Genomic DNA, 15499 nt, shown 5'->3' with positions numbered 1-15499 from the left:
AAGTAGACTCCAATCATCATGTATTGAGGCATCAGCATCTCATTGTGAGCTTTGCTTTACTTGCATGGGCTTGCTCACAGAGGCGACTTGATAAATAAGCTTATACAGCAAGGCCCATTGTTTATCATCTTTATAAGACCATCAAAAACACTTAAAAGTCCTTTATGATGCTCATTTTTAGGTTCATATTTGTATTCTGGTTCTCTACTATAACATGCATTAACACCTGTGTCTCCAAAAAAAAAGCACATTTGGAGGTTAGCTTAGTTTAGCCAGGAAGCGGGGAGAGAAACAGCTAGCCTCTCAAAAGGTACAGTAATAACAACTGCCTGGCTGCACCTCTTAACTCACAATTTAACACATTATGTTTGTTTAATTAGTACAACAAACAAATTGTGAAAAAAACTACTTGTTTGTGGGGGAAACAGCTAGCCTGGTTGGACAGAGCCAGGACAGGACAGGCCAGCTGTTTCTGCCTGATTCCAGTCTGTTTGCTAAGCTAAGCTAAGCTAACCATCTCCTGGCTGTAGCTTTATATTTAGTATGAATGGTATCAGACTGGTGTCAATCTTCTCATCTAACTCCCGGCCAGAAAGCGTACATAATAAGCATATTTCCCAAAATGTTGAACCGTTCCTCTCCAGTTGTGAGTTAGCATATATGTTTTTTTTCTGATCCATAGTGGAAAATGCTACTTCTGATGTAGACTCTTATTAAAAATTGAGACATAGGAGTGGCTTGTATGGATACACAGTAGATTCTGGGACTCAGTGAGAGGCCACAGTGAGCAGAGCAGATTTAGGGCCAGCGGCTAAATTAGTGGGCTTGGGGAGAGAATGATAATCACGGTGGTGATGGAAGGAAAAGTGCATGCATCAGTGTGTTTTTGTGTCTGTGCGAGTGTGGGAGAAAGAGATAGATGGGAAAAAAGACAAAAGGGGAAGGAAGAAAGAAGTTGTCGAAAGTGAATTAGTCATTAGTGGTGTTGAGGTCACTTCCCTTAGCCGTCCACTCTTTTCTCACACACATATGGATCTCAAATTTCACAACCACACGCAGATTCACATACACACAGACGCATGGCACACTTTTCTCTCAAACATGGATCTGCGCAGATGTCCTCGCAGTGCTGAATTATCACATCTTTTATATATTCAAATCAGATTTCTCTGTTTACTTCTGCATACTAAAGGTATCAATTGGCACAGGGATATGTGTGTGTCCCTTGGCTTTGCAGTATAGCTGTGTGTTTACAAGATGTTAGAAAGTGTCAAGCTGAGCTGTGAATCTGTGATTTACTGGAAGTGGGAGGAATCGGAGAAGCATACAACATTCCCGAGACCCATAAAAATAAACCCTTTAAAAGGTCATTCTTTTTTTTTTTTTTTAAAGTTTCTTTCTTTTGTTATCATAGCAGCCTCAGCTGAACCTTAAACTTTCCTTTCCTTCCTGTCTTTCTCTCGACCTTTCCATCCTTTCTCTCCAGTTATCTTTACATCCCCTCCGACCCCCCACTGTATTTTCTTTTGGTATCAACTACAAGGCAGTGTCCTGGGGTGTCACCCATGATGTGCCACGTCTCCATAATTACCACTCAGAGGCAGAAGAATAAGACCATTTTAGTTCTTCTACTGTAGATAGGTGTGGTTCAGTCCACTAAATGCTCAGTAGTCTGCAGTGATGTTATGCGGCGACAGCGTTACACAATAAGAGCAGCGAGTGAACTCACTCACCAATCTCTGTGTCTTCCTGTCCTTGTCTGTTCTCTTTCTGTGTCTCGGTTTGATTGTGTCTTCCTCTGACAGCCCTGGCTGTGTCTCTGCCTGCACACAAAGAGATGGATGAATCTGAATCTGGCTGCCCCCACACTTTGTCTGTTTTTTTCCCTCTCCTTCTCTCGGCTAGAGTTTATTGAGATCCCTGATTTGTACTGATGATCATAAACTTGATCATAAACCTCCGAGCTGGTATACAGAGCTTGAATTCCTCTTTTGAGGAAGTATGTCATAGTAATCAGGCTCTAGAGAGCATTTTGCATGTTATGTGTGTGGTGTATCACAGTGTTTACATGGTGCTGCTCATGCGTGTCGATTAAAAACAACACAGACAGCTGAGTTTTATGGAGCTAGAATGCATCTTTTGCCAGTCAGATTGTGTTTTTCACCAGTTTATGACACATATTTAAAAGGCAATTGCATTTAATTTCTCTTTTGGAGACTATAAATCTATTAATTTTTATTTGTGGGCTATATTTTTAGATCAATGAGACATGTTCAAATAAAACTCGTCTTGAAGGCACCATCGTTATCTTGCTAGACGTACCACAAAAATAAAAGCTGTGATTGACCGCTTTTTGTTTAAAGGCCCTCTATTGTAACAGTTAGAGATTTCCATGTTTTTAAAATGTATTATAAAGCAGGTAAAGGTGCTGTATAAATCATATGAAAGTATCACAATGCTCAATCTACAGAGAAATGCACACCTGTATTCAGAAACTGTGCCTTTTAAAAAAGCCATCAGGACCACTGCCACGCCTCTTTAGGAAACTAGCAAGCCTCAGTGTGTTGATTCCAGTGAAAGTTAAGTGAAGGGGAACACAGACTATGACGGATCCTTTCACCCCATAGTCACTCAAGTAAATATTGGACCCATTTTTCACAAGCCACATACATTCTGACACTAAAATTAAATTTTACAAATCAGGAGAAAATTTACTTTTTTTGAGACATGTTTTAGTCTTAGCAACTATCTCTTGTGTTCACGAACGCCTCAGATAAGCGCTTTTTGTAATTCTAAATATGGCTGTTAGCTGTGTAAATATCTAATGTTAGCAAAAGAAAATGTAAAATAAATTCTGCACATATTACTTTTCATCCATCCACATGACGTTCTCTACACTGTCAATCGAGGCTGTGCCCATTTGGAAGAGCAGAAGTGAATACCATTTTTTTCTTGGTTAGTTTAGAGAATCTCGGTAGAAAGTGCAGCTACAGTGTCGTTACAGTCATTCCCCAGCTGCAATGATGGTACAGAGACACCGAGAGCGCAGTTGTGGAAGAACCGGGAAAAACCCGGGATAGATATATTTAGACAAACTGTATGAGAACATTTTTTTTTTAAACATTAAAGAATGTAAACATATTATAGTTGCAATCCAAAAAAATGTAGGAAATGAATGTTCCCTTTAAAAACAAAGCTAAAGAGAGAAAAGGCCTGACTGCTTTTATAAATAACTTCATCACATATTATTGTCTGGATGCTGAGAATGACAATCAAAAGTATGAGCTCACTAGCATGAAGTGGTATTATGTGTCAGAATATGACCAGTTGAATGCTTAGAGCTGTGATAGGAGGAGAGTGTTGCCCTAGTTTGAGTCTGGAGTAATTATGTAATGCTTGAGTACCTGCAGCACCAGCGGCATGACAACTTCTGAATGTAAATCTGGGCAGCGGAGAGGGCAGACAGGAAGCGCACACCTCTTTTCAATCCTTTTTACGTGATATGCAACTTTATCTCAACTCATGACATTATGCACTCTTTTTGCTTATTTAGCATTCAACTGATACATTCAGCACTCCCTTATTCCATCCTTTCATCTTCTCAGTTTCTTTCTTTTTTCTGAATATTCCTCCCTCAAACCGATTCCAAGTTCTGATTCCTCTCCCCCATCGTCCCCCATCACAGCTTCATTCCCCCTCCATCCCCCTCTCTCTCCTCATCTCTGTCTTCCTGTGCCCCCCTCTTTTTCCATCTCCCCCCCTCCGTTCCTAATGCCACATACCAAATGGAGGGTGACAGTATGCAGCTGTGGGTTTTGTCCTCCAGACAGCATCTTAGAGGAAAGCTTAGCCCCACACACATATGCGTACAGATGGAGGGAGGGATCGGCACTAACCTGAGACTTTCATCTGTCACTTATATAATAGTTTTTGAGATGGAGTTACACCATGTGGCTTGCATACATGATGCAGACATGAAAGTCTTTTCAATGAGGAAGATAATACAACGTAATGTAGCAACATACTAAACCCTCTCTTGTTTCACTTGTCTATTCATCAGAGAGCAAAGCTCCATGCTGCCTTGCAGGAGAAAAATCGTCTGAACCTTGAGCTGATCAAACACCACCTGAAGACGTCCAAGTATGACCAGGTATGGCAATCACACATGCAGTGTACAAGCAAGGACACACACGCACATGCATACGCACACGCACATGCACATGCACACGCACACATACACGCACACACACACACACACGCACACACACACACACACAATGATCAATGGTCAACCAGGCCAGGATCAATGGTAAAATCTATTGTATATTTCACTACTAGTGATATAGGGGCTACATATAACATGCACATGTCTTATAAATGGCTGTAACATCAGTCATATATTGCAATCTGTGATCCGTCTCTGCCGATCAATACACCTGCAGACTTGTTATCCTCATCATATATGTTATCATGTGAAGCCTCTTCATATTCTTTATATTGCCTCTTCACAGGATGTATAGTACATGTGCTATTTATGTCACATCTTCCATATTGTACACACATGTTGTTGCTGCATTTCCTTTCCCATCATTGTATCTTTACTGGCACATTCAGCTAGAGTCTCCCACTCCACACATGCATACATAAACACGCACACGGACCCAAACGGAGACAGTCTGTGATGGTAGGCGATTAGCCACTCTGGCGCTAATAGCAACTTTCACAGAGGAGGCAGATTTGACTCATGTCCAGGGACTCAGCTCTGAGCTTTTGCTCTACTGTGCTGCACAAAACAATATATGCCATCTGTGCACCAACAAGGTGGGCACAGAGATGAAAAGGTGGGGCAAAAGTGTGTCCAGTCCCAGCGGACATACAGTATGAATGAGTGCGACCAGCTTTGTAAGGGCAATCCTGGCAAAGATACAGGCAGCATGTGATGGACTGGGCATAGAGAGAACATGCAGGAATGAAAGGGGGAAAAGAGAAAGAGGAACACAAGAAAAACAAGAAAGTGGTGATGATATTACAGAAGTCATCACAGAAAAACAATCATAGTTTATCTGGAAGCATCATGTGTCTGAGTTGAGGTAAATCAATTGTGTATTTCTGACTGTTAAAAAAATGAATATATTATAGAAAATATAATATATTATAATAAATTATATTATTTATTTTAGGGTTGGATTGTACTCAATGGCCTCATGCAATAACCACTCATACAAACATATTAATTTTTAAGTTATTTAGGAGACTTGCCGCATTCACCATTTTTGGACATATTTTGAATTTTCTGTGCAGTTAGTCTGCTGTTATCCAAACCTAAGTTTTTCACTAATGCTGTGTACATTTTATTACTTTGAAGCGATTTGGAGTTTGAAAATTCTATATAAAAGAAATGTCACAATAATGTCGACATTTTCCTGTTTCAGTCTGCAACTTAAATTATAATAACATTCTAAATGTAATCCTGTAGACTAACAATATCATTATTACTTTTTTAAATGGCTATTAATGATATTGTATAACACAATGCCAATATGAACATCTCCAACTGCAAACGGCTCAAAATATTGAACCCCCTCCCATTGCAGTCATCGATTGCCTTGTTTTATTTTTGTTCTTTTTTAAATTCTTCAAAAAAGCCATTTTTATATCTAACCACTTCTTTATTTCAGTGACTGTACAACCCTCAGGTGACACGGCACTAACAGCACTTTAGCAGCTCCCTTAATTCCACTGCTGTGAAAAATTATAGACTTCCCTTAATGGATCTCTGAAAGGAAGAGAAGTTTAGAATACAAAAATATTCTTGCATGATACCGAATGGTATTGTGTCTGCCCAATGGTGGGTCATGACGCTATGCTGATTTCACTTTTGAAGAAATATTTTAAGTCCCATATCGTAAAAAGTGAGATTTCCATGTCTTTGTTAATTATAAAGCAGGTCGAGGTGCTATATAAATACTGTGAAAGTATCTTTAAACAAGCCGTCAGGACTTCTGTAAGTACGTCATGTCAATACTATACTATTTATAGGTAGAAAGTGCCACTACAGTGCAGTTACACTCATTTCCCTGGCTGTAATAAAGGTGCAGAGACGTGGAGAGTGCAGATGCAAAAGACCCGGAAATGCTGATCAATCAGAGCAGACTGGATTTTTTCAAACGGGGGGCTCAAAGAGGCCAGAGGGTGAATACACGTATTTTCAAACCCCAAAATACAAGTATGGACCTGAAAATTTGTATAATGTGGGACCTGGGAGTTAAGGAGATAATATTAATAGATTAAAATATTAATTTAAGGGAGACACTGAAATACTAACACATGGTTTTATTACCAGATCACTGTTTTCAATGTTTGGTTTGATGTCTCGCTATATTCTGTGCTTATATTGTGTTTTAGTTTTTCACTCACCCGATTTAATGTATGATGTAAAGCATCTTCTTAGTATCTAGATAAATGCTTGAAAATTATTATTATTGTGCTGCTTGTCCAACGTGATAAAGCTCAGATGGTATTTGAGTTCCAGTCATAAATTTCAAAATATGAATGAACTAATTTCCCTTGCAAGTCTAATTCTGTGCACTTTGACTAAGCAAGCTTATCTTTTGTACTCATCTCTTTTGCAAGTTAATGAGATGATTGGTGTATGGCTGAGGGATGGCTGTTCCCGATCCTATGAGGCCACCTTTAGAGGAACCAGCTTAGCTCAAGGCCTCTGACTGATGAAGAAACGAAAGGCAGAATGCTCAAGTCAGCAGCTCTGTCTCATCAAGGCTAAATTGAAATGTGCTGATTAATTTCTCTTTAGACGCTGAACTCCCAATCAACCCTCCAGCAAAAAAGAAAAAGGATAGCCTCTATTCATAAATTTAAGAAGTAGGTCTGCTGCAAGAACAAACCTCATAAAAAGTGCATGTTTTTCCCTCTTAAACAAAAAACAGAATAATGGGTAGATTTTGAAACTGGATGGAAGACAACAAAGTGTTTCCCCTCACTTGTCACCTCCCTCCCTTGCATCTGGACTTTCTGTTCTCGTAGGTGCAGTCAGACTATGACCAGCTGAGACAGACTTTTGCTGTAGTGAGCCAGGAGAGAGACGTGGCCCAGCAGCAGAGGAGCCAACTCCTAGGCAAAGTGGAGAACCTGGAAGAGCTCCTAAAGGTGAGCCGTCGCCACATTTATGTTTGCTTTCATCCCACATACCCATAAATACAAATATAAATCTTTTTTTAATAACAATCTCCACCAGTATTCTTCTGTGCATCCATAATTTAATCTTTGCATTTTCTAATCTTTACAACTGACATGATAGTATATATTTCATATTATAATTTCAATTTTTATGAAGTCTTATTGAGATTAAAAAAATCTCCTTTACAAGAGTGTCCCAGCCTAGACAGTAGCAGCAGCACATTAGACAAAGTTTTAGTCATTAAACATATAACAGTTATAGACAATAACATTTCAAACCACAGTATTCCAAATAAATAGGACTCAGGTTATCTTTATCATAATATTGTTCTTATGACATTTGTCAGAACATGTTTCAGCAGCAGGTAGTAATCAGAGCAGCAGTCTAGCTTTAAGACAGTCAAACAGACTACATGTGTCTGAACAAGTGCCCATATTAGTCTGTCATGAGTAAAAAAAAAGGACAAGAGACAAAAAAACATCCTGCTTACGCACAAGTTCACATTTGCCTCGCATTGTGCTTTACAATAGTGTCAGCTATTGTTTGGGTACAAGTGGTTTTGTGTTTTCTCCCATCCCGTCTCAACACAGTGGCTGCTGACTCCTGCCTTTGACCTTTAACAGCCCTCATCCTGGGTCATTCTGTAATGATTAAAAGTCATATTTACATGCTGATTTTTAAATCTGGCAGCCTTGTACATCATCTGTACTGTGCAATAGTTTATCATATAATTTGAGTATTTTTGATTTGATAAATAATTTATTTGTATGTGCCCTATAAATGGCATAATGTTTTACGCATGACCTCAGAGAGCGGAAGCTTCCAGCATTTTTCAGATGGATACATTTACATAGATATGAAGGAAGAATTGTGCAAATATAAGGACATGCCAGTTACCCTGGAAATCCAGACGCACTGCTAGCGACTCTGATCTGTTATTGGTGGGCATAACTGCAACCGAAAATTGGTTAGATACGTCACCTAGTTCATTGCTCTGATTGGTCCTAGTTAGTCGTAGCGCTATCCAAAATGCAAATCCATGTGTTTGTGCCGACCCTTGAGTTGGGAGGGTCTGTCGTTTGTTGCCAGACCCTATGTCTGGATAGATGTGGGTCTGGATTTCCAGGCTACATGCCAGTGATTTGTTTGACAGCTTTAGGTTGTGAGCGCTGTGCAGATAATATACTGTGTATGAATCTTAAATGGGTATTTCATCTGTATGATGAGTACTTTTGCTTTTGACACTTTGGATATATTGCAGCCTGAGCGCCAGAAAAACAAACAACTGAAACGTTGATATTTAACGCTTTTGGCACCCTTTAATGTCTTTATGCGACATACCAGGCTTTCAACGGACTCAAACTCTTCATAGGGATGAGGTCGGGTCAAACACACACTGGACTGTCCTGTCCCATGTCAAAGTGACAGACTAACCCAAACTACCACATTTTCCTTAACCTACCTATGTGTTTGTGATGCCTTAACCTGCCTAAACATTAATCATGTGTTGAAAACTGTGACTGCGGAGCATCAAAAAGTGTTGGTATGTGAATGAGAACAGGTTGCAGTGGTGCAGCAACACTGCTTGTCAACATATTTGTGGTACACTGACGTGGTTTGCAGACATTAAAACATTTCAAGCATGCATTATTCATTATTCTGTCTACTGGGTTGGTATATTATGATGCTGGTATTTATTTATCGTATTTTTATTTTATTTTATGTATTTATTTATTTTATTTTGCCTTGCTTGTGGCAGTTTTTGCACTGTGACATTATCTATCTATCTATCTATCTATCTATCTATCTATCTATCTATCTATCTATCTATCTATCTATCTATCTATCTATCTATCTATCTATCTATCTATCTATCTATCTATCTATCTATCTATCTATCTATCTATCTATCTATCTATCTATCTATCTATCTATCTATCTATCTATCCATCTATCTATCCATCTATCTATCTATCTATCTTTACTGTAGTGCTTTGATATTTTTAGTCATCTGGCAACAAGTGTGGATAAAAAAAAGATCATGTGGCCAGCTCCGGATAACTTACTGTAATAGCGTCAATGTTGAGCATTCTGGGGAACTGTCAGTACTGAGCTTTACCTGAAGAAACTAAACTCTTGGATTACTCGATCAAAGGATTCCAATTTTTCATACATCCCCCAAGAAACCCATTTCCGTTTTCTCCCCACATTTAATTATCTGCAGCTATGGAGTAAATTATGTGAATAAATCTAGCTTTAGTTTGAGGATTGATACTATAAATCTGGAACCGTGTCTTCCTCATCTCTCCCGTTCTTTGGTGGAGATGACCACTAAGCAATGTGTCTGTGTAAGGCAAACCATACACATGTCTAACTGCTGAGTAGGCGAAGCAAAAGAATAAGAAGACCCAAGTCTAAACCCTTTATCCTCCTTTATCATCACTGATTGTATCTGTCGTCTTTCTCACTGACATACTGTATATCTCACTACATCTCTCCTGCATTCCCATCTGCACTCATTCATCCCTCGTTCACTTCAGCGGTTCTGTTCGGCTCACAGCATTCATCAGATTAGGAGATTTTTCAGGCCGGATTTTTCGCTGCCTCTTTTGGAAATGTTTTCTAGGAAAACTTAGGAAGAAAAGTGATGTGACTCACAAGGTGACGTGTTATCAGATTCACGGAGAGGCTCTTTTTTCATCGTGTTATGGTCTGCCAATAGTAATCAGACACAGTCTCACTGCACCGTGAGAGGCACTCGCATTACAAATCCTCGCCTCCCGCATCTCTTATTGATTGTCTGTTTGTCAGGATATTTGAGAGAGAAATGTACCCATCTGAGAAAAACTGACCCGCTCCATAATACAGCAAAGGAAGGTTTGTCACTTTCTCCTTGTGTATTGATTATGAAGACAAAGAGACTGTTTAGAGAAAATTATACAGGGCCATGTGGGTGGAGAAAGCAGAGATTGAGGAGACACAACATCCAAAAAAAAAAACCTGAACAAAAACCGACAAAAGTAATCTTGGTTTTAAAGTTATATAATCTGTTAACAAAAGGCTAAATCTCATATATTCTATGTGGGAATTAAAAGTCCCATATTCAGCTCATTTTCAGGTACTTTCTTGTCCAATGTATTTCTGCTACTAGAATATGTTTACATGCTTTGATGTAAAAAAAAAAAACACATAATTTTTCTCATACTATCTGTCTGAATATTCCTGTATTCACCCTCCATTTTTTATTTACACTCCATTTTAGCGTCTCTTTAAGCCTCCCTCCAGAAAAAGCCCAGTCTGCTCTGATTTGGTCAGAATTTCTGAGTCTCCACATCTGCGCTCGCTTCCCCGTCATTGCAGCCGGAGAATTACTCTAACAGCACTGTAGTGGCACTTTCTACCCATATATAGTATAGGTGTGACATCACAGCTGTACAGAAGGCACCTTTAAACTAAAGCAACAGGAATCCATCACGGCTTTTATTTTTATGGTACGTCTAGCAGGATAAAATGGTGCCTTCAAGGCAAGTAGAGTTTAGTTTGAACATGTCTTATATATCTAAAAATATAGCCCCCAAATAATAATAAGTAGATTTATAGTTTCAAGAGGAGAAAATTTAATGTTATTGTCTTTTAAATATGTGCCATAAACTGGTGAAAAACACAATCTGACTGGCAAAAGATGCATTCTAGCTCCATAAAGCACAGCTGTCTGTGTTGTTTTTAATTGACACACATGAGCAGCACCATGTAAACGCTGTAATACACTGCACAAAGCATGCTTTCTTGAGCCTGACTACTATGATATACTCGCACAAAAGATAAGTTGAAGCCTTGTATACCAGTTTCTGACTGATTTATATAGCACCTCGACCTGCTTTACAATATTAGAAAAGGACATGGGAATTCCACTTTTTACAATATGGGAATAGAGTTCCCCTTTAAGTCTGATACAAGCCCAAATCTCGGGTTTCATGCCGTCAGCTCAGCTCAGCAGTAAACATCGCCTGTCTCAAAGATCTTTGTCTTTACAGAGTTATGTAACACACAAATGCCCCAAATATTATAGAGCATCTCCTGTTGCATTGAGGCTTCGGTAGTCTATAGGGCTGGGACTGCAAGCTTTTGCGATGCAGGTTGTTGGTTTAAAACCAATGTCTGTTTATGTTTTAACATGACACCATAGGGTGTTTTCTGTAAATGTAGGTGAGTTCATCAAGCCCTCCCTGAATGAGTATAAAACAAAAAAGAAAAAGTAGATTTCACTGAGGCTCCAGTGACAGCCTCTCAGCCAGCCCAGTCCTCTGCAGCTCAGAACTTCTCACTGATTATGCAAAGCAGCAGCTGCCTGCTCAGGACACCTCGAAGCCACTCCAGGAGGTAAAGAGGCTTTTCTTTTTTTTTTTCAAGGGAGAGAGAACACAAAGAGAAAATGATGAATGTCAGAGCTTTTTAAGCTGTCTTTTCTTCTTAAACCCGGAGAAACATCTTATGGCCTTAACTCTGTTTCTGCAAGATGTGGCAGCTGGTCGTGACTCCGAGGATAGATACTGTATAGTGTATAGTATATAGTGTGTATATCATGACTCGGCTAATTTAGGAAAAGGGTAGATTTAGGATCAGTGTGGGGGACCATGCGTGACAGCTTTGTCTGAGTCAGTTCGGAGTATACTGTGGGTTGCATCTGATAGATAAACATTACAAATGAAAGGAAAAGCTCATTCTCTATGACACGTTTTACTTCTACAGTGAACACAACACTTGAGATTGCAAAAGTTTGACTTTAAAAGTCCCATATTATATCCGTTATCAGGTTTTTACTATTTCCAGACTCAACTAGAATATATTAACATGCACTTAAATTTTTTTTCTCATGCTCTCTGTCTAATTATACCTGTATTTACCCTCTGTCTGAAACACTACATTTTAATGCACATCTCTTTAAAGCCACCTCCCGAAAAAGCCCTGTTTGCTCTGATTGATCAGCATTTCCAGGTCTTCCGCATCTGCGCTCATTACAGCTGGAATGACTCCTGAATTAATCCTTTGATGGCACTGTAGCTACAATTTCTACCTACATATAGTATAGGTGGGACATCACAACCATACAGAAGTCCTTCCGGCGAGTTTCATGTTGAAAATGACTACTGTTAAAAATCATCTAAATAACATCTTCAACATCACCACGTTCTCTCCCTCTCTCTGTTTCTCCCTCAGCATATGCACGAGGCTGTAGAGCTGAAGCAGCAGCTGCAGATAGAGCATGATCAAGCCTTGGTGGCCCTTCACACCAAGCAGAAGGAGATCAATAAACTGCAAAAGGTAAGGCAATGTGGATAAAGGCAACAATTGAAAATTGGTCATTGAAAGCTTAGTTTTTATACTTTTGACATAACCCTCCTTTGTCATTGATTTTGTGATCAGAGCAGTGACGAACTGAAGGTCCTCATTCAGTAGTTGATGTGTCAGTAGCCAGTTTGTGCTGAATCACTGTCACTGAATCGCTGCTAATGTATCAGAAATTATAAAGACCTCAGAGAGCTATCGTAAAATCAGCTGATTTTGTTAGAAATGCAGTTTCAGTTTACACCACCTTTCATATTTCTTATCGTTTGATGCAATGAAGAGCTCCTTGCTAAAAAATGTTGCCTTTCTGGTTATGGTTAAATTTATACACAACTGCACTTCAGTGTGCAGACATTACTTTTTTCTCTGTGTTGTATTCTGTCTGGTACCTTTTAAGATTGGGATATATTCCATTCTCTGTTTAGAAAGTGATGTAAATATCACAAGGGACACTAGGATTTAAATTACAAGAGCGTTTGATACTTCTGAGGCTGATTACATGTCTAGGATGCTTAATTATCTGCCCTACTGTTTACCTGGTCTGGCCGAAATGTGTGGCTTTACGTAATGCAAATACATTTTAACTTAAGAGTTTGTGATTTTTGACTTCATCATGTCTTAAATACACTCAATAACTCTGATGTTTCCATTGTGGAGCCTATATTTCAACTTGTTAATTGAATAAATGTTGCAGCATTATTTACTGTAGATTGTTTACACACTACACAAAGATCAAACAAAAAGCTAAAAAAAAAAACAACCCACATTCAAAATCTTATTCTCATGACTGATGTGTAAATATTCTCAAAACACCCACTGGATTGGCTTTGATATATTGTCATAAAACAGCTGAATAGTGACTGCTTCCTCAGAAATCTGTAAAGCTTTTATTTGTTCATGTATTTATTTATTCATTTTTTTCCCATACATAAACACAAATCACATGATAAGAAATATAAAAATACATGTGGGGCTATGGTAGAAACTTATAATGGCTTATATGACCACATATAATAACACCGAAAGGAAATACATAAAATGCAAACATACAAAATTACCAGTACATTTTAAATATTAGTGTTTAAACAATTTCACATAAAATTAGTTCAGAAGCGTAGTAAGATTACTGGAAAAAATGCAAGTCTATAAAACAGGAGAAATTGTCATATTTACAGCTTGTTCTGCTTGCAGTTGTATGCATTTACCTGCCTATTATCCTCTATTTGCATTGGTTTCTGTTCAAAGAGAAACAAACAGTCATTAACAGTCAAACAGACACAATTACGGATAAGTGATTTGTACAATTCCACAAAAATGTTTTTCATTCTCCTTTTGCTACCAGCCATTACTTAGACACTAACACACCCCAAAATAAATCTGTTATTGCTCATCAGAGCTGTGCCAACTTAGGCTTCTCTTCATGTAACAGTGCTGTGATCAGTCAGTAAGCCTCTGCCAGGATATTGGGATGACAGTATATCATCTGTGTACTTCTACCTCATGGGCTGTGCTCACAGTGTCAGCTGCCACTGTGTGTTCTCTGCAAGCTCAGATTCTAGCTCAGAGATGGGGACTCGAGTTTGAGACTTGGACTTAAGTCACACTTAAACTCAACAAATGTGACTTGAGACTTGACTTGGACTCGCCCACCAAAGACTTGAGATTCGACTCGGACTTGAGATTTGAGGCTCTTGGACAATCTTTTTATCTATGTACTTTTTGGAGCATTAACATCAGGAGCAGAAAGTCCTTCTCTCCTACAGAGATGCGCGAGCGGCCACACTCCACAGATGACACGGAGCGCACGCCACCTGCTGCTGCTGCTGCTGCTGCTGGGGCGCAGTTAGTTTTAAGTTGGATATTCAACGACCCACTCTGGTCCTAGTCTATCCAAATATCCAAGTTCAACCTAACTTCAGCCCGGTCTGCTGCTGCCATTACATTACCGTTAAAAACTTCATTCAAAGCTGAAACTAAAGAATCACACAATGCAAGTGTCAAGTGTCAACTAGTCTGTGTTAAGCTCAGCTGCATAAACTATCAACGTAACTTGTTATTAATGTTAGCTTTGTGAGAGATTCATTTTTAGATTCGCGTTCATTAAATTCCAAAAAAAAGGAAAAGTGTTTTCTTGCCGGTACTGCCACCATCTGCTGGCTAATGTGTTAAACCGGGAGAAATAATTATTAATGTCTGCTAAAGGCAAGTATACGTTACAGGTCTATTGCTGACCACATAACGTTAATGTTACTGCGTTACTAGCTTTAACCATTACACTGCGTTTGAGAGGCTGGAGGATTTATTATTTACTTCAAAGAGCTCAATGACTGATTAAACATCTCTTTTTTCAGAGTGCCCTGAGACAGACAGCAGCAAGAGTGACAACGTTTCTAACAAACATAATGATCTGCCAATATAAAGTACATGACTATAATACAATAAAAATATATCAAATAAGTGAAAACCGCAAATCTATATCCAAAAACAACCATAATCATGAATATATCATGCAGAATATCTACAGCCAAAAGTGTCTGTCTCCAAGTTATTATCAAATGTCTCGAAATCCTGCATTGAGAGCTGAAGTTTCTGTAATTAGTCCCAACTAATGGGAGCAGCAGACTTTGTTTATTTACAGTAGATTATAAACTGTCATTAGTTGGGAACTTGTACAATGGGGTTGCACTCTAACTCAATTTTATTTTTTATTAAAACCATAAGAGACTTGATAAGGACTTGCTGCTTTCCTCAGAGATTTGAGACTTGACTTGGACTTGCAAAAAGTGACTTGTGACCATCTCTGTTCTAGCTGACCAAATGCATGTGGAAGCAGTACACCTGTTAGTGGTAATGTGAACAAACACTGCAGTGTTACATTTCTCAAGTATTTCTAAGGTCTCTTTTAAGCTGATGACATAAAACAAAATCTTCAGGATGTTTCATGTAGTATAAGAT

General features: G+C 38.8%; 1 protein-coding gene across 1 annotated transcript in view; it reads left to right on the top strand.

Moving 5' to 3' along the window:
• The window catches only part of rimbp2a (RIMS binding protein 2a), a gene marked incomplete at both ends in the record, with an annotated part of 69835 nt that overhangs the window by 29212 nt on the left and 25124 nt on the right, over window positions 1–15499 (top strand). Inside the window, 4 exons of the mRNA XM_083929806.1 lie at window positions 4061–4150; window positions 7045–7167; window positions 12416–12530; window positions 15354–15391. Coding sequence (XP_083785932.1) covers window positions 4061–4150; window positions 7045–7167; window positions 12416–12530; window positions 15354–15391 — 366 coding nt within the window. The remainder of the gene's footprint in view (window positions 1–4060; window positions 4151–7044; window positions 7168–12415; window positions 12531–15353; window positions 15392–15499) is intronic.

This window comes from Echiichthys vipera (genome assembly GCF_963691815.1).
Source record: "Echiichthys vipera genome assembly, chromosome: 16".
Lineage (NCBI taxonomy): Eukaryota > Metazoa > Chordata > Actinopteri > Perciformes > Trachinidae > Echiichthys > Echiichthys vipera.
This window is presented reverse-complemented; position numbering and strand designations above follow the sequence as displayed.